A 24,262-nucleotide genomic window follows, 5' to 3' on the forward strand; every position below is an offset into this window, starting at 1 on the left:
TGGTACGGTACTGTCTGACATGGACGAGGCCCTTGTTTTCAACCCCAAGTGCAAAAAGCAAAGAGATTTATTGACACTGGTAGAAAGGTGAATGTTTCAATTGTGTAAGAGCTGCCACTTAAAAAGGCAGAAAAGGGGGCTGGAGAGGTGGCTTAGCGGTTAAGCACTTGCCTGTGAAGCCTAAGGACCTCAGTTCGAGGCTCGGTTCCCCAAATCCCACGTTAGCCAGATGCACAAGGGGGCGCATGCGTCTGGAGTTCGTTTGCAGAGGCTGGAGGCCCTGGCGCACCCATTCTCTCTCTCTCCCTTTATCTGTCTTTCTCTCTGTGTCTGTTGGTTTCAAATAAATAAATAAAAAATTAAAAAAAAAAAAAGGCAGAAAGGATGTCATGATTTTCAAATATGAGTTGGATACCGAAAAGTGCAGAAAACTTGATTGCTCCAACAGAAACGAGCCATCAGCTCAGTAGACATGAAACAGTACCAAGCAGTGGGTAAGAATCAAATCACAGACAGGCATAGTGACTACATGCCTTTAACCCCAGCATTTAGGAGGCAGAGGTAGGAAAACTGTGAGTGTGAGGACACCCTAAGACTACGTAGTGAATTCCAGGTCAGCCAGGGCTTCTGTGAGACCCCACCTTGAAAAACAATAAATGAATAAATAAATAAAATCGTGATAACTGTAAATAGTTTACAATTCTGGTTAAAATGTAAATGTACTTTTTAAATTATTTTCAAATTCAGCCAGATGTTTTTTCACAAAAATATACTTGGCTAGAGATGGCCCAGCAGTTAAGGTACTTACCTGCAAAGCCTAACAACCTGGGTTTGATTCTCGTGTAAAGCCAGATGCACAAGGTGGTACATGCATCTGGAGTTTATTTGCAGTGGCTAGGAGGCTCTGGCATGCCTCCCCTCACCATCAAATAAATTAATTTTTTAATTAACAATATATACTTAACTGAAAATGTGAGATGATAATATAAATGCAAAGCCTAGAACATGTTGTTCAAGACAACCTGCTAGCAAAAAGAAAATGTGAAAATATCATGTCAGTAAATCAAAGTATAAAGATGGAAATAACGTTTGAGTGATCTCCCTGATGTTTCTAACAGCATGGCTTTGAAAAATTCAGCATGAAATTATTCTAGGAGCACATGAAGGATATTGGGAACTTTAATAAAGCAGTTTTTTTTTTCCTAATAGAGTCATTAACACCAGCCAGAAGAACAGTGTTCCCTAAGGCCCACAGCTGACTGTGGTTTTACTGACGGCTTTTCCCAAACCATCCTCCACATCCTTCCACCCCAGCCTTCCTTCCTGTCACGGGAGCTGGCTTCTTCCCTAGCTTGCTTCCTCTCCTTACTGGTGTCCGGGGTTCACCTATCCCTTCTCTCCCAGCCCCACAAGAATACCATCCCTCTCCCTCAGGCAGTGAGTCATGAAGGAAACTGTCTGCTAAAAGGACCTGGCAGTGATGATTAAAGAAGTCAGTATTTACATCACTGTTTTAAATTCTTGCTAGTATTTTGGCAAAGAAGATCCGATATGATACAACAACTTGTGAATTATAATTTTACAAGACACGCATTATTCGTATTATTTATTTCTGTTAAGATGAAAACGAATGCAGGACCAAGCCAGGAATCTGTGAGAATGGGCGTTGCATTAACATCATTGGAAGCTATAGGTGCGAGTGTAACGAAGGGTTCCAGTCAAGTCCCTCCGGCACTGAATGCCTCGGTATGTTGATATATGAGTTGTATTTTATTTGGCCAATGATGTCATTGCAGAAGATCTGCACAAATAAATATGCTCTTGTCTGCCAAGCAAGTGCTCCAATCCCACTAATCTACACACCACTCTCTAAAGGTACACAGCTATTAAAATGACGTATTTGTACACGTGTGTCTGGTGTGCACATCTATGTGTAATGTAAATCAAAACCTTAGCTAGTCTTTCCAAAATTAAGATTAGTTAAACGCTATGGAAAATGTGACTTTAAAAGAAACTTACATCAGGGGATGATTTAACTCTAAAATAAAATATGTGCCCTGTGATGTAAGCTCTGCTGATATTAATGCCACATTTCAAAAATGCAATGAAGGTTAATTTTTATAGGATGGCACAGAAAAATGTTTTACAAAATATTTTCTTTTGGAGAGTATAAACCTCATGTGCTGTACATTTTCTTGTGGAAAATACAAATTTGCCACACTGTATTGGTGTTGAAATGCTTACAAGCATCGCAGTTAATGATGGCAACTATCACAGTAGGCCATAGTAAAGTTTAAAGCCACCAGAAGAAGAGGAGCTCCTCACTCACTGGCAGAAAAGGAGCAAGTTCCTTCAGTACCAGACTCTCCTGGAAAGGACGTCATCTGCTTCAAATCCCAGGCAGTTTGTAGTCAGGACAATATATTTTGTTTACTGTTGTCTCCAGTGTAGATCTTTACTAACAAGTCAATGTTTTCAATCACAGAAAAGATAGTCTCTAAGGAAAATATCATTCTGTCGATCATATGATGAAATGCTGCAAGGATGATTGGTTTGTGAAACCATAGTGAAGATTTCTTTCTCTGTTTACATCACAGAAATCTCTGTGTCTATACTAAACACTATCTAAGTTCACATGTTTGAGTAGTCATATGGGCATAGAAAATACCAGAGATTAATCGAGTAAGTGTCAAGCTCATCCCATGATGTAGAATTGTGGGGTTTTTTTTTTTTTTCCAAAAACAAATCCTGTTACTCATATGTTGATTTAAAGCAAAATAACTTAATTTCATTTTCCTTCCCTTTGGATTCTGTAGGAACCTCTACCATTTAGTAATCATTATTATTTGAATTGGAAGGAAAAATAAATATCTAAAGTATAGTTTCATCTTTGGTCAAATTTAATAAATTGTCTGTAGCAAAAGTACCACATGAATGCAACTGTCAATGAGACTTTATATAATTATGTGTAAACTGTTCATAGAAAAGAACATTAATATTTTAAGAAATTATTGTAGCCGGGCATGGTGGCACATGCCTTTAATCCCAGCACTTGGGAGGCAGAGGTAGGAGGATCGCTGTGAGTTCGAGGCCATCCTGAGACTACATAGTGAATTCCAGGTCAGCCTGGGCTAGAGTGAGACCCTACCTTGGAAAACCAAAAAAAAAAAAAAAAAGAAAAGAAAGAAAGAAATTATTGTAAAGAAGGAAAGCATTGATTGTTCCTTTAACTTGAAGTCCGAGTTGATGATGTATTAGTTCCTCAGCCTTGACTCCTGCACCTTTGCCGTTTCAGACAATCGGCAGGGTCTGTGCTTCGCAGAAGTGCTGCAGACAATGTGTCAAATGGCATCCAGCAGCCGCAATCTTGTCACAAAGTCAGAGTGCTGCTGCGATGGTGGGCGAGGCTGGGGCCACCAGTGTGAGCTTTGCCCACTCCCCGGGACTGCCCAGTACAAAAAGATATGTCCTCATGGCCCAGGATATGCCACTGATGGAAGAGGTAAGGAGCTGAAGGTCTTCATGCATCTGGTCAGTCTGGCGAATTTCACTCACTCAGATTAATTGGAAGGAAACATGAAAAAGCAATACAATGGCAGGTACAGCTAAGGTACATGTCCACTTATATTTTCACTTGCATATAGGAATTAAAAGGTTCTGGTCTAATGCTTTAGAACTTTTAAGGGATTTCTACTTCATATGTAGAATTCCTACTTAGCAGATAAGGAAACTGAAACAGAAAACTGAGGTAAGAAAACATTGTCATTCTCCAGATCTTTTTCAAGATCTTTTTCAAGTGGACCCAGGCATGGAACAAACATGATCCCAAAGACCATGTTCGTTATCTCCAGAATACACCTGCCTTATTTAAATAAATACTACTTAGGCCTGGCTTCATAGCTTAGCTGGTTAAAGTGCCTGTCTAGTAAAAAACATTGCTTACCTGATATAGGTCGTAATTCATTCTGTTTGAAGGGTAGTCCCAAGCTTTCAAATCTTATAATTGATTAATGGCTGTGCAACCCACTAGTATATGAACATCATGGAAAATTTCTTTTCCTACATTACTGTACAGAGTCCCAATCCTTTGCATGACTGCTAACAAAAAAAAAAAAAAAAAGGCTTTTCTTCAGGGGCTAATGCAAATGGAAATCAGATGCCTGGATTATGGTAAATTATAAAGTATAGATTCATTGGACTTCAGCGAGGTAGATTTCTAGGTCACAAAACATAAAACAATGGTAATAATAATTCATGAGTAGTTGTAAAAGAGACTTCCAGTGCAGCCCTCTCTGACTTACCTCTTCCCATCACCTTGGATTATTTTTCTTTCCCTTCTTCACTGCCATTCCTTATGGACTCCAGAAATCCTATTCCTATTCACGCTTAGTGATTTCATTTCTGTAACTTCTCTTCATTTATAGTCATTTTCACTTCTCATACATAGTCTGTTTTTTTCCTTTGTCCACAGACATTGATGAATGTAAGGTAATGCCAAACCTCTGTGCCAATGGCCAGTGCATCAATACCATGGGTTCATTCCGATGCTTCTGCAAGGTTGGCTATACCACGGATATCAGCGGAACGTCTTGTGTAGGTAAGACATGCATCCAGGCTTGGGCTTTATCAACTTCCGTTTGTTCCCAGCTTTGTGCAATAAATACAGCAGACAGATACCTGGTTTCTCATTAATTTGGTTCTTAACAGAGTTAATGCCCTATACAGGATGCACAAATTATCAAAAAGAAGTCCATTCAGTCAGAGAAAAGTAAAAGTACATTTTCAATGTTTCAATGCTTATACTTTAATCTAAAAGTTATAAATGCACATTTTTCATTGCTTGATAAAGGAGAATGGCTTTTCTTGTGAATCTGTGATTTGTGCATAAAACAAAAACAATTCCTACTTCTGCATAGTGTCATAATTAAGCATTATCTAAAATTTCTACTTGCAAAGCAGTTTTAGGTACAGAAACCTTTGGCTATTTTGCAATTCCTTTTTCCTCTTTAATTCTCATTCATAGCACTCTATGACAACTGAAAAGGAGGGTACTAGCCTTTTTGAGTCTTTAACTTAGTGATAATTACAAAAAAAAATTCTCCATATTTCATAATTTTATGTGATATTCCATGAAATTACCTATTTCAATAGTAATAATACACCTGGCATAAAAGATAAAAAGTTCAGAAAAGCCAACTGACTTTGCGTATGCATTAGAGTCACTTGCTGGAACAATAAACCAAGAAAAGGCTGTTAATCAAGAGCATGCCACATGCTATGGGCTTCAACCCGTTGTGTTCTAGGGATGAATAAAAATGGGAATCGCTTGGCAGCAAAGAGGTGGCAGCCGAGCATTAATACAGAGGGAGTTGCAGGTGTGTGGGCGGAGCGTGTAGAGACCACAAAGCACGGTGGCCTGCGCTGGGGCTGTGCGGAGAGCCATGTGCTTAGAGGGCGACGCTGTGAGGAGCTGGGACCTTGCACGAAGCCCAGCCTGGGCTCACCCGGCCGGGAGCCACGGGAAGCAGGGAGTAAGGACTGGCCAGCAGACCCAGAGCAAGAGTCCTCTGACGGAGCCCATAGAAGGCCAAGGACCCGGTGAATTTTTCCTTCATAGTCTGTGACCCTAAAGGAGGATCAGGGAAGCTTTTAGCTAAGAGGCTTCAGAAATCTTCTGCCACGTCCTTCTGACAAAATAGGAGAAAGACTCCTCACTTTTAAATTTATGATTCCCAAGCTTGAAACCAAACTAATTAAAGAACTTCATGGGACTTTTTTGAATCCAGCCATTTGTCTAAACAACTAAAATACTTACACACAAGATCTGTGCATTGACCTACAAAGTAAATCACTGTGGTACCTGGGAGAAAACTGTCTTGTGCATTATTTTTCTCAGCTTTATTCCCTTTTAAGTTACAGTGGAAAATCAGAAAGGATGAAGTAAGAATAGGGAGGGAGGCGAGAGACTGGCTTAACCAGGACTTTGATCTTCACATTCATTTTACTTAGACCTCGATGAATGCTCTCAGTCCCCAAAGCCATGCAACTTCATCTGCAAGAATACCGAGGGGAGTTACCAGTGTTCCTGCCCACGAGGGTACATCCTGCAAGAGGACGGAAAGACATGCAAAGGTAAGGGGCGTCTCTGGAACTGTGAGTTCTCTCTTGGTCACATTCAGATATTAGATGACCAGTGTTAGACTGGACCATGTGCTTTGCCTTAATTAAAGCACAGCTTTGGGACTGGAGGGATGGCTTAGTGGTTAAGGCGCTTGCCTGTAAAGCCTAAAGGACCCAGGTTCAACTCCGCAGAACCCATGTAAGCCAGATGCACAAGGTGGCGCATGCATCTGAAGTTCGTTTGCAGTAGCTAGAGGCCCTGGAATGCCTATACCTTTCTCTATCTCTCTATCTCTTTCTCCATCTCTCACATAAATAAATACAATATTTAAAGTGCAGCTTCCCAGTGAGGAATGGTACCTGCATACCCACTGGAGACAGGGTGAGTTAAAACCCAAGATGTGAGAGTTTTTTCTCACATTCTTTAAATTAAAATAACAAAATGGGGTCTGTAATGGAGTTATATTCAGTCTTAAAGAATGAAACTATGTCCCTTGAAGGAACATGGATGGAACTGGAGATCATCATGTCGAGCAAAATAAGCCAGACTAAGATGTACAAGTAACGTACTTCCTGTCATATGCTAAATCTAGACTTTTTGAAAAGTGGTATGAAAATTTTATAATGGTATCTACTACTTTGTATACTAACTTGAATTTTTTTTTATTTGAAGAATATTTAAATTAGGTTTTAAAAAGGAATTTACATGGCACGAAAGTAGAAAAAGACATTACAGGCAGGAAGATAACCAGCAGGAGGGGGTGGAGGAGAAGAAGAAGTTAGTGGGGGAGGTGACTGTGAGCAAGGACAGTGATGCACATGTATGAAAATGCTATGATGAGATCCATTGCTCTGCACACTCATTTAAAAATACTCTTAAGGGCTGGAGAAATGGCTTAGCGGTTAAGTGCTTGCCTGTGAAGCCTAAGGACCCCGGTTCGAGGCTCAACTCCCCAGGGCCCACGTTAACCAGATGCACAAGGGGTCGCATGCACCTGGAGTTCATTTGCAGCGGCTGGAGGCCCATTCTCTCTCTCTCTCTGCCTCTTTCTCTCTCTGTCTCTCAAATAAATAAATAAATATTTTTAATTAATAATCTTAAAATACTAATGAGGAAAGAATTGAAACAAATCATTACAAAAGTTTCTGTTGTAACTTACCTAAGATTTCATTTCTGTAAGCAATCTTTACTACACCTTTACTGCTAAAAGGTGAAAAATGAATGTATAAATTTAAGATTTTAACAGGAGTAGTATTAAAATAATTATCATGCTAAATTAGATCACTAAAATAACTTCAATATGCTCATATATTTTTATAGGAAACTTTCTAAGTATGAAACTAATGGACTGAGCCAGTGTTTTAATCTGAATTTTTCTTAGTGAAGTGAGCTTTGGTTTCTGAGCTATTAAACAATAAATAAACAGCAAGTTCTGGTATCTTCTTGAACCTATGTAGAGAAATGGTAGGGGTGAATTTAATTTTGCACAGTGTTTATAACTAAAATGTTTTTAAACTTAAAAATAAAAAAAAATCTTGTTTATATCATATGGTTGTATGGTAAATTTTTCTTAAATATATTTTTCCAACTTATGTTTCAGTCAAACAAAACACAAATTTTGAGTGTTTTACTAGAAGAGTCCAAATATTAAAGCCATTTATAATGAGATTTACAGAAGATAATGGGGTTTTGTTTTGCTTTGGGTTTGCTGGTGGTGTTTTGTTTTGTTTTGTTTTGTTTTGTTTTTTGAGATAAAGTTTCATTATGTAACTTGCTATGAAACCCAGGCTGGCCTTGAACTCGTGATTCTTCTGCCTCAAAGTCCCAAGTGTTAGCATGTGCCAGCATGCCCAGCAGAGCAGCGCTTGCTTTCTCTAATACTACACCATGATGTGTTCATTTGGATCCGGAGATTCTGACTGGTCAATTTTTTTAGGACCTTCACCAGTTTCCAGAGTCTGTTTTGTTGTATTAAGTGCAAGAATAATAACTTTTTGATGTTGGCTTTAAGAATAGCTCGTGAAGCCTGCTAGCTCTTGGCCAGTTTCTCATTTTAGAAGACATTTGTTATATATCCCCTGAGCCATCCTACCCTCATGGCACATGTTTATGTCATTAGTCTGCATACGTTCTCATTTGCATGTGGAATCCCTCAAAGATTGCAGCGAAAATGAAAACAAATGCTCTGGATGGGACAGGTTCAGTTCTTTGGGGTTCGGGATGACACACGGCCGGACAGTCACCGGTTTGCGTGCTCTTCTCTTTGGTTTCAGACCTTGATGAGTGTCAGACAAAGCAGCATAACTGCCAGTTCCTCTGTGTCAACACTCTGGGTGGGTTCACCTGCAAATGCCCACCTGGCTTCACGCAACATCACACCGCTTGCATTGGTAAGGCAAAATTACTTTCGGTTGGTTAAAAGCTATATTTAAGATGATAGCTAACTCATGTCTTCATATTTAGAAGTAATGTCTTGTAATTAGACGTAAAGAAAATGCTAACAATTTGGATTGTTCTCACAGAAACAATCTCCAAAGGAAAAGTGCCGATCCAGGCATTTCAACGGTAGGCATGCCACAGACAATGCCTCAGTCTCACATTACAGCTATGATGTGCAGATAAACTATGAATAAAGGCTTATGACCACACTGGAGATTTTTCCATTTCATTTCCAAAGGCACATTTGAAAGATTTTTCAGTTTGTATTTTCTAAAACTGTAGCTTCAATCGCTCTAAAATACATTGTAGTCTTAAACCATTTAGAAATAAACTTCTTTTTCTTTTGGCTTTTATATGACAGTCAATGCTGGCTTAAATTTTTCTAAAATGCTCTTGCCACATAATGAAAACTTAGCTTGCACACATGGCTGTGTTTCATGTAGTGAAGTTTAAACCATGTGATGGGCCCTGGGAAGCTAACTCCTTCCCTCCACCTTGCTGCTTTACCAGACAACAACGAATGTGGGTCTCAGCCCTCACTGTGTGGTGCAAAGGGCATCTGTCAGAATACCCCTGGGAGCTTCAGCTGTGAGTGCCAGCGAGGATTCTCTCTCGATGCCACTGGCCTGAACTGTGAAGGTGAGTCTATGTACTGAGTGGTATATAAATGATATATATATACATATATATGAAATTGCAATTACCTCAGGAGTATTTCACAAAAGATGACCTATCAGTTGATCCTCATTCATGGATTTTCATCTTGGGAAAACTTGAATGTAATGAAGCAAAACCTCTGTAATTATTATTTAACTTCAAATAACCAAATGATTTGCTCAATCATTGACCTGAAAAAGAACTGAATTCAAAAGCATTTTGTCCCTAAAATGGTTTACAGTAATGTGTACTATGTCAGAAAATAGTAACTGGGGTTTTGTACTATGGTATGTTAAAGTTAAGTGTAATGTGCTTAATGTACTGGGGAAACTAACAGCAATTTGTGTTTCATTTGGGCCAAAACTCCTGCATTCCTGTCTTTTCTACCATGGGCATTTCCTACAAAACCCCCTCTGAAATAGGTACTTTTCTTATAAAGTCTAAGAACACATTTGAGTGGAAACTAAGTAAAAATCTGCCTGCAGTCAAAAAACTATATGTAGGCTTCCAGTATTTACAAGTGCTAGGGTATAAGACAGATATGTAAGGGTTTATTTGCCTGAAAACATAAGACTATATATGCATCACTTTTACATTGTCACATGATATTACAATTTATATTCTTACTTAATTATCATTTACTAAATATTATTTCTAGAAATACGTGATTTTGAAATCTAGAAACATATTCAAAATGCATTATAGAAGGCTCTGTAAGTATTATAGGACTTTATTTCCAGAAGAGAATTTTTGTTTTTAATTTTAATTTTTTATATTTGAAATAATAGACAAACCAAGAGTATTCTGAACCTACAGCTGCTAGCCACGTGTGAGTTCAGCTCGTGACCATCCACATAAGATGCCATTTATTAATGATCCATGTAAATTTGCTATACACACATCAGCCATGCCAATTTTATTTCAGTCTTTCAGCATAGATTCCAAAGCCTCAGTTGTCATTCCAAAAGTCCATGCATACATGAACAAAGAAATTATTCCATATGTATAATAATACCACATCTTCCTAAAAATAACCACATATTCAAATACTTAAAAGTGAATTGCATCTAATTAATCTTGAATGGCATTAAAAAAATATTTTTTTGCACGCAAAACCATTATACTTTGTAGGTATGTCTGCGGTGCTTATATTGGCTGCCACAAATCAGGAGTCCATGTGAATCACTTTTGAATCAACTAGAATATGTAATGCATATGAGACATACATATACATGTATTCATATACATATGCATATACATGCCAAAGACATCGTACCATACACAGTTAATCAGTCCAAAATGCACATGTGTGGTCGCTATGGTTGGCTTGCTGAGATTAAGCCGTGATTCGGAGCATTGATGTGCCACAGTCTGGCGAGTCTGGGACGAGCACGAGAATAAGGTGGTGGCTTTCCGGTCTCAGCGGTCTGCACCACCGCTCCAAAGCACATGACTGGGAAGAAAGCCACCGCTTCTTTGTGCAAGAGGACTTGTTTACTTGTCCCCCTGACGGTTGTGTTGGGAATGCCTTTGACCAGAGGGTGGAGGGGAGGAGAACGAAACAGTCTTGCCGGGCTTCTTGTTGCAGATGTGGATGAGTGTGACGGCAACCATCGCTGCCAGCACGGCTGTCAGAACATCCTGGGCGGGTACAGGTGTGGCTGCCCGCAAGGCTACGTCCAGCACTACCAGTGGAACCAGTGCGTTGGTAAGCGCTCTTTGGTGACACCGCACCCGCGTTTCTCTCTTGAAAGTATCTAAATAACAATGATGAGAGGTTGGAGTGTCAGTATGGCATTTTAACCCTAGTCCTTAAAACTCAGTGCTCAAAGAGTGATGCATGGGAAGGCAAGCGGTGTGGGTCAGTGTTGGAGCACTTGGCTAGCAAGTGAGATGTCCTGGGTTCCATTGCCACTCCACCCTGCACCCCCCCCACACATGCATGCGCACACACACACCCACACACACACACACACACTGTTAAAAAGGAAAGGGGGGGGCTACTGGGGCAAGGGAAATGGCTCAGCAGTTAAAGGCGATTGCTTGCAAAGCCTGGCAGTCCATATTCAATTCTCCAGCACCCATGTAAGTCCAGGTGAGCATTTAGAGGCCCTGGCCTGCCTGTACACACATAATTAATCAATTAATTCCAAAGGCGGCGAGGAGGGAGGGACGGGGGGGGGGGGGGTTTGGGATGCATAGTGAGGGGGTTTATTCTACCAGTCTTTGCCCTTGTGTATGTTTGAAAATATCTATAATAAAAATGTTTTCAAGCACCTAACAGGAACCCAACTAGAGATGTTGTTATTCTAAATTTTGGCTAGATATAATCTTGTCTCTAGCCACTTTGTCAAGGTTCATCACCTTCATGTGTCTCGATCTACTGCTTTGATCATAATGTAATCCGTTCAGGTTTTAGACGTAAAAGAGTTACCTATCCATTGCCCACCAACAACCCAGAAAAAAAAAAAAAAAAAAAAGGATTTTTTTTTCCCTCTATTTTGAGACAGGCTGATCTGCAAATTACTAGGTAGCCCCAGGCTGACCTCACCTGCTCCTTCTGCCTCCCTGAGTGCTGGGCTTACAGGAGCACATCGTCACACAGGGCTAGGTATTCTGATCGTTTTACTAAGGACAGTCCACCCATGCCTTCTCATCACATAGATACCATGAAGAAATGTTTTAAGGTAGGAAAGGCAATGAGTTATAGCAAATACTGATGACAGCTGCAGACAGAAAGGTCTATCAGAGAAAACACAGGTGTTCGGGGATTTCCTGACGCTGAAAATCATCATGGATGAAGCCACTGGCTAGAGAGCATGATCCTGCCAGAGCACCCAGCTGTGTCCTTCACAGGCCTAATTGCCCGGCTCCATTTCAGTGCATCTCATCCCCACATTGAAACAACGCCTGCTGCAAGGGAGCAGAAGGGCGGGAGGCAGGGGTCCCGCAGAGAAAGGCAGGCGGGAAGCTTCCTTCCGGCTTCCCTGTATGAGTTAAGGCACTCCACACAGTATTCAAATACAGTACTGGTACATAAATTATTCTGATTTTATCTTTTGGGTTCTCCTCAAAAGAATCTTCTGATGACAGTTTAGTGAGCTGAGAAGAAAATCCTGATAAATTTCAAAGGAAGGCAACCAGCTCTGTGAACTTCTTAGTTATACAGCTGTCCCTGTCCCGTGGCTTTCTGCCAAGCCCCAGGCAGACACACTGCCACCCCAGAAATACAAATGTGTGGGAGGAAAGGCAGAAGCAAATCGTAATGAAGAAGCTGAGGATATGTGAGCAAGGTATAATTTAATATGCGTACAAAAACAGTCATGAATGAAATACATTATTTTGTACATTAAAAAATTAATGTTTAAAGCAAGCATACAGCAAGAAAAGAAAGGGTTATCAAAGCAGTGACTTAAACAGCCAGTCACAGTAATGTCATAAATATTATTTACTTCTTTTTCTCTTCACAGGAAAAAAATTATATTGAAAAAATCCTTATGTCCTAATTTATTCATTCATAAACTGTGGCAAAGCATCAACCAATTTTTTAGACTATAGGAAAAAGTATTTAAATATGTTGTTTTATTTATTTGCGAGTGGAGAGAGAGTGGGCATGCTCCAGCCACTACAATAGAGCTCCAGATGCATGCACCACTTTCTTCATCTGGCTTTATGTGGGTTCCGGTGGAATTGAGCCCAAGTAGTCAGGCTTTGTAGGAAAGCACCTTAACTTCTGAGCCCTGTCTCAAGCCCAAGAGTAGTATTGTTGTAGCTATTAAAATTATGTTACATTAAATTATTTATAAAATTTGATGTCCACCACTTTAGTAAATGCCATAGAGTTCTTGGTAGTTCTTTGGAACTTAAGACAAGAGAATGATTCTCTTCTAATAGCTAGCTTAAATAGAATTCTTGTTTTTAACAGTAGAAATACATGAGGCATCAATTTAGGTTTTTAGTGTTTCTTGAAGTTTTTGTCTGTAAGTATGTATTTCCTAAGGTTTCTGTCTGTGAACATGTAACACAAAAATACCTTCCCAGGGTTTTAGTAAGTTTGGAAATCGTCTGAGTTAAACTCAACATGGTAAGGGTCATCCAGTTTCCGCTCGTGAGATCCCTGGGTAGGTGCTGGAGCAGCTCACCAGCGCCCAGCCGGGAGACTGTGGGCTTCTACTTAGGAGTGGCCTTTACACAGAGCAGTGTGCTTCAAAGAGGAGGTCAGGCGTGCCTGACATCCCTGCATCTATGAAGCTGAAGCGGTATGACCTCAAGTTTGAAGCCAGTAAATCCCTGTTTAATATATATATATTAAATATATATATATATATCTAAATTTATATATGTATATATATATAAATTTAAATATATAATTTATACTATATACTTTATATTATTATATTTAAATACTCGCAAATATAAGTATATATATATTTAAATATATAAATATATTTAAATAATATTTTTTAAAAATATATATATACCAGGGGCTGGAGAAGTGGCTTAGTGGTTAAGGCACTTGCCTCTAAAGCCAAAGGACCCAGGTTCGATACCCTAGTACCCACGTAAGCCAGATGCACACGGCGACACATGCTTCTGGAGTTCATTTGCAGTAGCTGGAGCCCTGACATACTTATTTTCTCTATCTGCCACTCTTTCTCCTTCCCCTCTCTCCAATAAATAAATAAATATTAAAAGCATCAAAGATGAGTCCAAAACTAAACGTTCATAAGCAGATATTCCCAATTACAAAGTGAATTTGTGCACTTTCTTAAAGTGGCTCTCTCTAAGCAGCAATGCTCTCGGTAGAGACAGCAAGGATATCTAAGTTTTCTCAATCCTTCCCTGAAAGGTTAAGGAATCCAGCTAGTTTCTAATAGAATCTGCCATTCTTACCTTACCACCCCAGTTTAATTTTAACTCAAATACATAGCATAGAGTGAACTGACCCCATCAGGGAGCTAATAAAAGCAACAACTTAACATAAGAATTATGACAAAATCGGGCTGGAAAGATGGCTTAGTGGTTAAGCGCTTGCCTGTGAAGCCTAAGGACCCCAGTTCGTGACTCGATGCCACAGGACCCACACTAGCCAGATGCACAAGGTGGCGCACATCTGGAGTCTGTTTGTAGTAGCCGGAGGCCCTGGTGCACCCATTCTCTCTCTCTGTCTGCCTCTTTCTCTCTCTGTATGTCGCTCTCAAATACATAAATAAAAATTAAAAAAAGAATTATGACAAAGTGTAAATTAAAAGTACACAGGCATTTTTTCCATGACCTACTGATATAAATATCTTCAGTCATTCATGATTTATGGGAGAATATAGAAATACATCAAATAGATTTCCCCAAATCTTCTTGAACATGATCAAAACTGGCACTCAATGCACCATATTGTCTTGAACAAAATTGTAAATTTGTTATACTTTTAACACTACCATTCAGGAACAACACAAGGTCTTTCAAAATTTACAAAATTCTGGGCTGGAGAGATGGCTTAGTAGTTAAGGCGCTTGCCTGCAAAGCCTCCGTTCCCCAGAACCCACATAAACCAGATGTACAAGGTAGCACATGCTTCTAGAGTTCTTTCGCAATGGCTGGAGGCCCTGGAATGCCCATTCTCTCCCACCCCCCCTCTGTCTACCTGTCTGTCTGTCTGTCTCTCTCTCTTTCTTTCTTTATAATAAATAAATAAACAAATAAAAGTTTAAAAATATTTTTTAATTTTACAAAATTCTAACACATAGATTATACAGATGTGGATGGCATTCTCAACTTTTTTGGGTTTTTTGTTTTTGTTTTGAGGTAGGGTCTCACTCTATCCCAGGCTGACCTGGAATCCATTATGTAGTCTCAGTGGCCTTGGCCATCTTAGTACCTCTGCTTCTTGAGGGCTGGGATTAAAGGCGTGCACCACCATGCCCAGCTTCTCAACTTTTAAATTTTTTTGTTGTTTATTTTTATTTATTTGAGAGTGACAGACACAGAGAGAAAGAGGCAGAGAGAGAGAGAGAGAGAATGAGTGCGCCAGGGCCTCCAGACACTGCGAACAAATTTCAGACCTGTGCGCCCCCTTGTGTATCTGGCTAACGTGGGTCCTGGGGAATCGAGCCTCAAACCAGGGTACTTCGGCTTCACAGGCAAGCGCTTAACCACTAAGCCATCTCTCCAGCCCAACTTTTAATGAATATTATATTCATTTAAAAATGAAAATGTGTGAATGTGATTAACATTTGCCTATGAAGGAAAATTATATCAGTGCACAAGTCTTTTGTTCAGAGCTGAGAACTTCCAGTTTCTTCTACAGCTTTTCCAAAATAATTCAAACATAGCCAGCAAAGCATTTCAATTCAAAGTCTATCTTAATTAACCATATTTATATGCTAAAAAATGTTACCATGCTATAAATGCATAAATATATGAGATACCGTGGTACTTCCAAATCTGTTAACCTATTTAAAAATATTCATGTAAGTGGTAGTTACAAATGCAGTTTATTCAATTAATTGGTTTTTCCTGGTATTTTTTTTCTACCTAACACAGTGTCTGAATTCATCATGGTGGGAACGTGTCATTAAGCTATAACCTAATTTCAATTCCATGTTGGGAGAGAAATGCTCCTTATGAATATCATAACTAATTATGAAAGCAAATGAACCTTTGCAATAGAATTCAAAGCTTTTCATAGATAGAAATAAAACAGCATGCAGCCAAGTTACTGAGAATTTACGTACTTTCTCCTTGTGTCATAAAGGCTATGAATTTTCACTTATTAGATAATGAAGCAAATTTTATATTCAGTGTCTATGAGTTCTACATTTAGTGCTCTCATTTCATTCTGCAACTATACTGATGACATAAGAATGCTCCCTTTCAATAACCTCTGTCCTGTGTTAACAAAGTTGAGCTTCCCTGTCTGAGAGGCCTGTCTGCCTCACCCCAACTTCATCTTCCCTAATTTCCCTGAGCTGCTGCCAATCCTCCTCTCACTGCCATGGCCACAGCGCTCCCCGGGTACGCTTCCTTGCAAATGAGCCTGTTTCCGAATATGGACTGAAATATGTAAACAGACACTCAGGGCTCCCTGTGTAGTCACGAGAATGGAAAGTGTTCCAGGGAACAGATGTGATTTGCGCCCGGGGTGAAAATTGGATTATAATAGAGCCAAAGGAGTCAAGCCACAGGCTGCATTATCAACCAGTTAAAAGCAAACTCACAGTGTCCAAAGTTAGAAGCATGGCGAGGTCTTGAGTCTGTGGAATCTGGAAGCACTGCCTGCCCGTGCCCACCTGCCGGGCGTCGCAGGGCAGCAGGCATTCAGCAGGAAGAGCCACGTGTGCCTGGCGGCGGTGTGCACCCTCCCAGAAGGCTCAGCGTGCACCAAGTGCACTTTCAAACACTCACAGCCATGATGCTCTCAGTTCAGTAGATCTAAGTCGTGTTTGTTTCCATGATTTCGTCTGACATTTTCAATTTTTTATATCCTCTCCCCATATATAATGAAGATGTGGGAAATAAGCACAGATATGGATGGACTTCTAAAAAATTAACATCATTCGCATTCTATAAAACTCACCGTTGGCTAGAGAGATGGCTTAGTGGCTAAGCATTTGCCTGTGAAGCATAAGGACCCCGGTTCAAGGCTCTATTCCCCAGGACCCATGTAAGCCAGATGCACAAGGTGGCACATGCATCTGCAGTCTGTTAGCAGTGGCTGGAGGCCCTGGAGCACCCATATTCTCCCTCTCTCTCTCCCCTCTCCCTTCTCTGTCTGTCACTTTCAAATAAATAAATAAAAATTAAAAAATCTCACTCTTTTAAAGTGCACAGTTAAATGGTTCTTAGCATATTCTCACAAAGATACTTAGGCACCGCCAATGCTGGCTGCAGAACATTCTCACTACTCCAAAACAGAAACTGCACACCTAATAGTTGTTATATCCCCTTTTCTGCTTCCCCAGCCCCTGGCAACTGTTAATCTATCCTCTCAGGATTTTAGCAGAAATAGGCTTTTGTTAAAAGAATAAAAGAATTATTCATCAACCAAACTGGAAATGTCTGTCCCTAAGATCTACCCACATACTCAAAACACAGTACTGATACACTGGAAAAGAACAATGCAGGGTTTGGGGATTTTTTTTTTCTTTAAAAAAAAAAAAAAAAAAAAAGCTTTGAAAATTTACAATTTGAACTTTTTAATTAATATGCTTCTTTGCAAACCCAAAACGAATCATGGCCCCTATGAAATCATGGGTGCTTTGAGACTGCAGGTCTTCTTTCCCGCCTGAGAATGTCTTCCTTTGTGTGACTAGATGAGAACGAGTGTTCCAACCCCAGTGCCTGCGGCTCGGCCTCCTGCTACAACACCCTGGGGAGCTACAAGTGCGCCTGTCCCTCGGGCTTCTCCTTCGACCAGTTCTCCAGCGCCTGCCATGATGTGAACGAGTGCTCCTCCTCCAAGAACCCCTGCAACTACGGCTGCTCCAACACCGAAGGCGGCTACCTCTGCGGCTGCCCGCCCGGGTACTTCAGAGTAGGGCAAGGGTAAGGCATCCCACCCTCCACAGTAGCCACGGGTGGCCCACAGGAGGACATGCCTCTCTCCCTTCGGTGAGCTCAGGCTACCTGGCCACCTGTGCCTTCAGCCCAGTGTGAGCGTGTTAGGAATTAAGCACCGAGGAGTCACGGGACAGTGCTGCTGGTATAGGGCCATCCCCTTTGTGGTCAGCCGAAAACCTGGGCTTTAGCACAACTCTGGCCCTTCACAGTGACCAGAATAGATTCATTCAGCACAGAGCCAGGGACAAGCGGATGTTTGAAAGCATAGCTCACATGTTGGCACAGATAAGCAGGCAAAGAGGTAGCCTGAAAACCGCCTCACCCTGGATCCTTCTACAAATTTGGTCAGGTATTGGCCCAACAGTCCCAGTGAAGAAACTTGTCTTTCTTTTTTTTCAAGGTAGCGTCTCACTCTGGTCCAGGCTGACCTGGAATTAACTCTGTTATCTCAGGGTGGCCTTTGAACTCATGGCGATCCTCCTACCTCTGCCTCCCAGTGCTGGGATTAAAGGCGTGCACCACCACGCCCAGCTTCTTTGTTTTTTATAATGCCCAGAAACAGGACACTCCCAGCAGGTGCACTGGGCAGGGCCCATCTCCCCATGGCCGGCTCCCTGTCAGTTAGTTGCCTTTCTCAGGTCTTGCTAGCTGTGGCTGGGTGCTGGCTGGCCCTGTGTAGCCACCCTGTGCTCGGGGGCAAGAAGATGAGCACTTAGGAGTCAGTATCATATTCCTAGCCGGAGCAGTGGGTGAGGCAAACACTGAGGGACATGGTCTAGGGTGTCTAACAGAAAAGACTGGGTCCAATGTGGGTCACTTCAGAGCCAACATACGGGCTCTTCTACTCACCAAAAGAGGAATCCAGCAGTAACAATACTCAAAGCAGAAGGACGTTATGTTTTGGTCAGGAAACAGGCTAGATTTGAGCTCATGAAGCAAGGAAGCTTCACTTACCACTGACTGGAAACCCATGCTGCTCTTTTCCCTCCTGAGTAAGCCATGCCCACCCAGGTGGTGCACTGGAGGTCGGAGTTACCATTAGGAAAGTCCAGGGCACACCTTCAGAGCAACGTCGTGATTTCAGAACAAGAGGAAATCTCACGTGCTGAGTGTGTGGTGAATAAAAGAACTGCAAAAATGAGGCTTTGGGACTCAGAGTCTAGAGTTTGCTTTGTCGGCGCCACATTTCTAAAAAGTCTTTGCTCTGCACTAGAAAGCAGCTGTCCATCCAGGCTAATCACGATAATGTCTAATGACACTTTGCTTCTTGTCAATAGCCACTGCGTGTCAGGAATGGGATTCAACAAAGGACAGTATCTGTCAGTGGACGCAGAGGTGGATGAGGAAAATGCTTTGTCGCCAGAAGCATGCTATGAATGTAAAATCAATGGCTACTCCAAGAACGACGGCAGGCAAAAGAGGAGCGCCCACGACCCTGAGCCAACCCCAGCTGTGAGTAGACCGCATTCTGCTTTGCCACAAGGTTGATCCACATAGTAGATGTGTGCAAAGTGCCGTTTATGTAGTTTATGCCTCAGGGCAGTTCAGCCCTTCTGGAAATTTAATGAGTCCAATGCGGCAAGACAAGCAAATTTAAGCTGGTAGAATTGATAACTCAAGCACAAAGACCTTGAGGAAAGTCTATAAAATTCAGTTTCAAATCATTTTCTTTCTTTCTTTTTTCTTTTTCTTTTTTTTTTAGTTTTTGGTTGGTGCCAAGGAATATAAGATGTCCATTTTGGGAAATAATTATTTTAAAATAATTCAAAAATGAAATAATTTTTGAATTCTTCCAATACTGTCTTAAACATATAAAGTACCATGTTGATTTTAATGTTCAGTAGGCCAGACAGCTAGGTGTCATGTCCTGTTTTTTTTTTTATTTATTTATTTATTTATTTATTTAAGAGCAACAGACATGGACAGAAAGACAGATAGAGGGAGAGAGAGAGAATGGGCAAGCCAGGGCTTCCAGCCTCTGCAAACAAACTCCAGATGTGTGCGCCCTCTTGTGCATCTGGCTAACATGGTACCTGGGGAACCGAGCCTCGAACCGGGGTCCTTAGGCTTCACAGGCAAGCACTTAACCGCTAAGCCATCTTTCCAGCCCTGCTTTTTTTGACTTGTTTGTAAGTCTTTGCCATCATAAAAAACCTTCTCATCAAACAACGTACCTGTGGTGCATCTTCTCTCACTGGCATTTTAGCAGTGCCGTTACGGGGGCAGACACGAGACTGCCTGATTTTGAATCTATCCCTCAACCCTCCTCACTGATTGCCTGTGTCCCTCAAGACATACTGCATGTTCACCTAACCGCTTTACCTCCATTCCCACACCTATAGACTGAGGTGGGAGGGAAGGCTGGTTGAGTCGTGGCATGAGAAGTGCCTGATGCAGGGCCTGACTTGTTCATTGCACGTGAGTCCCTGCCAGTGATTAATAGTGCACATCTGGATAGATTAGTGATTTCCCAAAGATTTGACAACACGAGATTGATTATCAGTCTCCAATCTGCTCAATTAATACTTTTGTAATATTTTACTTATTTATTTATTTGACAGAGAAAGAGGGGGGAGAGAGAATGGGTATGTCAGAGCCTCCAGCCACTGCAAATGAACTCCAGATGCCTGCGCCCCCTCGTGCATCTGGCTAACCTGGGTCCTGGGGAATCAAACCTGGGTCCTTTGGCTTTGCAGGCAGTCGCCTTAACTGCTAAGCCATCCTTCCAGCCATTTCTTTTAACAAACATTTTATTGAAAACTTTTGTATCAGTTAAGATTGCTGAGAAATTGACCCAACCAAAAAATAATAATCAACTTGTTTTAGTTCTCTAGGCCTCATAAATTTTCCTTATCTAATGACCTGATTTATTTAGTCAAAAACTCTGAGACAATTTTATTTTTGCATGCATGCGTGCGTGCGTGCGTGCGTGCGTGCGTGCGTGCGTGTGTGTGTGTGTGTTGTATGTGTGTATGTGCCCATGTGCTTGCCTGTGGCAGGGCGCATGTCCCTGTAATGGTCAGGTGCAGTATAAGGTTTCCCACTCCATTGCTGTTCTGCTGGTTCTTGTTTGAGCCAATCTCTTACTGATCCTGGACTCTGCCATGTTTTCTCAAGGTCCAAAGATTCTCAGGTCTCTGCTCCCCCCTGTGGGGCTGGGGTTACAGAGCTATGCATGCCCGTGCCCAGCTGTTTTGGAGATCAAACTCCAGTGTTTTCTCAGGCCCCCTCAGGTTCTCATATTTGCACAGGCTGTGCTTTTTAATTGCTGAGCCATCTCTCCAACCCTCTACATTACAGTTTTATAATAAGTCAACATTATATTTAAATGGATTGTGTTATCCAACTGAGCTTTAACTTGACAGGTTATTCCTCAAGATACAAAACCTTTCCACTGTGGTACTAGTAACATAATTCTGTCTGGACATGATGGGCGCTTGTGAGGCACTGAAGCCACATCCTTACTTAACAAGTACACAACTCACATCGGATTATCCGAGCCATGTTCCCACTGGCTTTTAGCAAGGCTGGTTCAAGCTGGAGCCACGCAGATCCTATCTTTGCATATACTGAGGTTCCCATTGAACGCACTTCTGTTAAAGCACCTTAGAAATCAGAGCCAAGCCCTGGGCTTGAAGCACTTTTAGCAGCACCTCTCATTCTGACTCCATGAAAAAAGTTAAATTAGACTCCTTTAAAAAAAAAATTGTACTACTAAGCATGATGACACCCACCAAGGCAATCAAAAACCTTGTAATGTGAATGCTGTCTATAATCTTAGACCTGAAGCTGGAACCACTTCATTGAGGTTGAATGAGAAATTGTAAGGATTTACAGGGCATCCTGCATGGAATGAGCCTTTTATCCAAGCTGTCCAGAGCTTCCAGCAGGCTCTTTCCCAGCCACCACTGGTGCTAAATGGGGAGCGGGAAGCTACGACCTGTCACTGTGGCTGCAGCCCCAGGGACCACAGATGGCTTCTGAATACTCTGCCTGCACTGTGGAAATACATCACCAGCACTTTCTTGTTCTTTCCCCAGGTGGAGCACATTAGCTTAGAGAGTGTCGACATAGACAGCCCAGTCAACATGAAGTTCAATCTCTCCGGCCTTGGCTCCAAGGAGCACATCCTTGAACTCATGCCTGCTATCGAGCCCCTCAACAACCACATCCGCTACATCATCTCCCGAGGGAATGACGACGGCGTCTTCCGCATCCACCAAAAGAATGGCCTCAGCTACCTGCACACAGCCAAGAAGAAGCCCATGCCAGGCACATACACACTGGAAATCACGAGCGTCCCTCTCTATGGGAAGAAGGAGCTGAGGACACTGGAGGAGCACAGGGAGGATGACTACCTCCTAGGGGAGCTTGGGGAGGCTCTCAGGATGAGGCTGCAGATTCAACTCTATTAACCCTTAGCAAATGTGGGCCCAGGCTCAAACCACAGCACTGCCAGCCTTTGCGGGTGTTTGCAGTGTTGATGATAAAGGGGAGGGGGGGGAAAAAAAAACAACAAACTCTTGTTTCTTTCCTCCCTATCTCAGACTTTGGAATATTGACCCTCGCAGGAGGGATAATTTAGACTCTGGTGCGGCCAAAGATTTGAGTACAAAGGCAACCATAGTTACTGTATTTTTTGTATGACTTCATTTTTAAGTATATTGAAAAAAAAAACACTAAATGTTCAAGAGATCAGCATATGGCACTAAATGCACAAAAATAATGTGAGCTTTTTTTTTTTTTTTTCCTGTTAGCAGTCTGTAACACTTCGGGTATTTTGCTATAGTTGCTAATTAAAAAAATATAGATGTTTATTTATTTTTAATGCAGTAATATATGGAGAAATGAACAAACTATGTAAACAAAAAAAAAGGGAAACTCACTTGTTTTTCTTTAGATTTATAAATTTGATCTATTTCTTTTTAGAGGTGCTTTTTAAAAATTCACTAGATTCAAAAGATGTTTCCTTTGGTTTTCTGCCAGTCCTCCAACTGGTACATACCTGACTATTTTAAAGAAAGCCTTGGAGAGCTCAATAGGCAGCGAAACCAATCACTTAAAAAGACGCGAATGTCGTTCGATCCTTTACAAAGGAGCTCAAAGCCAGAGCAGCTCTGTGACAGTCTTTCACATCGCCGGACAACCAGGCAACGGAAGATGAAACACACCACTGTAGCAAAATACCTTGACTGCTCGGGAGACCATGCGCAATGCGACCAGACTGTACTGTACTTCCTTCCCGTAACCTCAAGGGCCGACACGTGCTGCCCATAACGCCTCGTTCCCACCAGGGCGCGCTGCGCACTTGTGGCCCCGTAGGCAGCTGAGGGACCGCCGTTCCTTTGAGGAGGAACCCCAGGCGTTCTGTAGGGTTTGGTGCTGTCGTAGATTCATGGTGCATTTATTATGTTCAAGCTACTTCAGGATTGCCATATGTGCAAAACAAATCATGCTGTGCAGCCAAGGAATATATGTTGTTGTTGTTGTTGTTGTTGTTGAAGACCTTTTCTTTTTTTTTTTTTTTTTTAGAATTTTCAATAATACTGTAGTTATGCAGCATATGCCTTGTTTTTATCATAGCTTATTGTGTATGAAAAATGTTGGTAAGATGACTTGATGTTTAGTTTGCTTTAGTCATTTGAAAAGATATCATACCAGGAGGTGCTAATGAGTATGTCTCCATGTTCTCTACCCCACGAACCTGTCCCTGGACCAGTGACCAGACCTCATGTGGGAAATGGCCAAAGCACACACCAACTTCCAGGCTGTCCCTCTCACACCTGCGTTGACCAAAGATTAGTAACCAGTTGTAGCCAGTGTTTTGGGCTTTTTGTTTTGTTTGTTTTTAGTAACAAAAAAGAAAGAAAAAAAAAAAAAGAAAGAAAAACAGAAGAAACCGTGTAAATTTGTAATCAAGTGTTTGTGAGGAAAATCTTACGGTTTTGGTTTTGTTTTTGTAAGTTTATATATCAAATATGACACTTTTCTTGCAATAAAGCTTATTTTGGGGTAGTTTTCTGGCTGAGACTTTTATAATCCCGGGCACATTGGTGGGAGGGACTGAAGACTTGGCTGACAGGCACACTTACTAAGCAGATGAACAGCCAGGCACATCAACAGGTAAGTAAAGGAACACCGCCAAGTTTGTGCAAGAAGCAGTCAGGCATGTCCCAGTAACAACTACGAATTCAAGTTACCTTCAAATAGGACGGTACAGAGATCTCAGAATTCCTTCTCATCTTCCATAAGCACGCTTGAGGAAATGGTTACGTTGTAAGCACCCTCAAACATCCACGCAGGAGTGAAGCATTGTTTTTGAGTCTTTATGACACAAATTTCCCCAAACCTGAATTTTCAAGCCAGCATAGCAGCAGGCGTACCCCAGTGAAGATGGCATCTTCACCAAATCTCTCCAAAGCCTCTTACCTCTGACAGCACCACACAAGCGATTCTCACAGGAACTTTTCCTTGGATGCATTGCTAAAA

At 41.4% G+C, this 24,262-nt stretch overlaps 1 protein-coding gene across 1 annotated transcript in view; it reads left to right on the forward strand.

The window, feature by feature from the left end:
* Fbn2 (fibrillin 2) overlaps positions 1-23,788 on the forward strand; it is a 267,870-nt gene extending 244,082 nt beyond the window's left edge. The window contains exons 56-65 of the mRNA XM_004651524.2: positions 1,621-1,746; positions 3,296-3,502; positions 4,472-4,597; positions 6,010-6,132; positions 8,395-8,511; positions 9,071-9,199; positions 10,806-10,925; positions 17,527-17,758; positions 19,051-19,225; positions 21,814-23,788. Of these exons, the coding sequence (XP_004651581.2) occupies positions 1,621-1,746; positions 3,296-3,502; positions 4,472-4,597; positions 6,010-6,132; positions 8,395-8,511; positions 9,071-9,199; positions 10,806-10,925; positions 17,527-17,758; positions 19,051-19,225; positions 21,814-22,188 (1,730 nt within the window). The 3' untranslated portion in view covers positions 22,189-23,788. The remainder of the gene's footprint in view (positions 1-1,620; positions 1,747-3,295; positions 3,503-4,471; positions 4,598-6,009; positions 6,133-8,394; positions 8,512-9,070; positions 9,200-10,805; positions 10,926-17,526; positions 17,759-19,050; positions 19,226-21,813) is intronic.
* Positions 23,789-24,262: the final 474 nt, after the last annotated feature.

This window comes from Jaculus jaculus, chromosome 14 (genome assembly GCF_020740685.1).
Source record: "Jaculus jaculus isolate mJacJac1 chromosome 14, mJacJac1.mat.Y.cur, whole genome shotgun sequence".
Taxonomy (NCBI): domain Eukaryota; kingdom Metazoa; phylum Chordata; class Mammalia; order Rodentia; family Dipodidae; genus Jaculus; species Jaculus jaculus.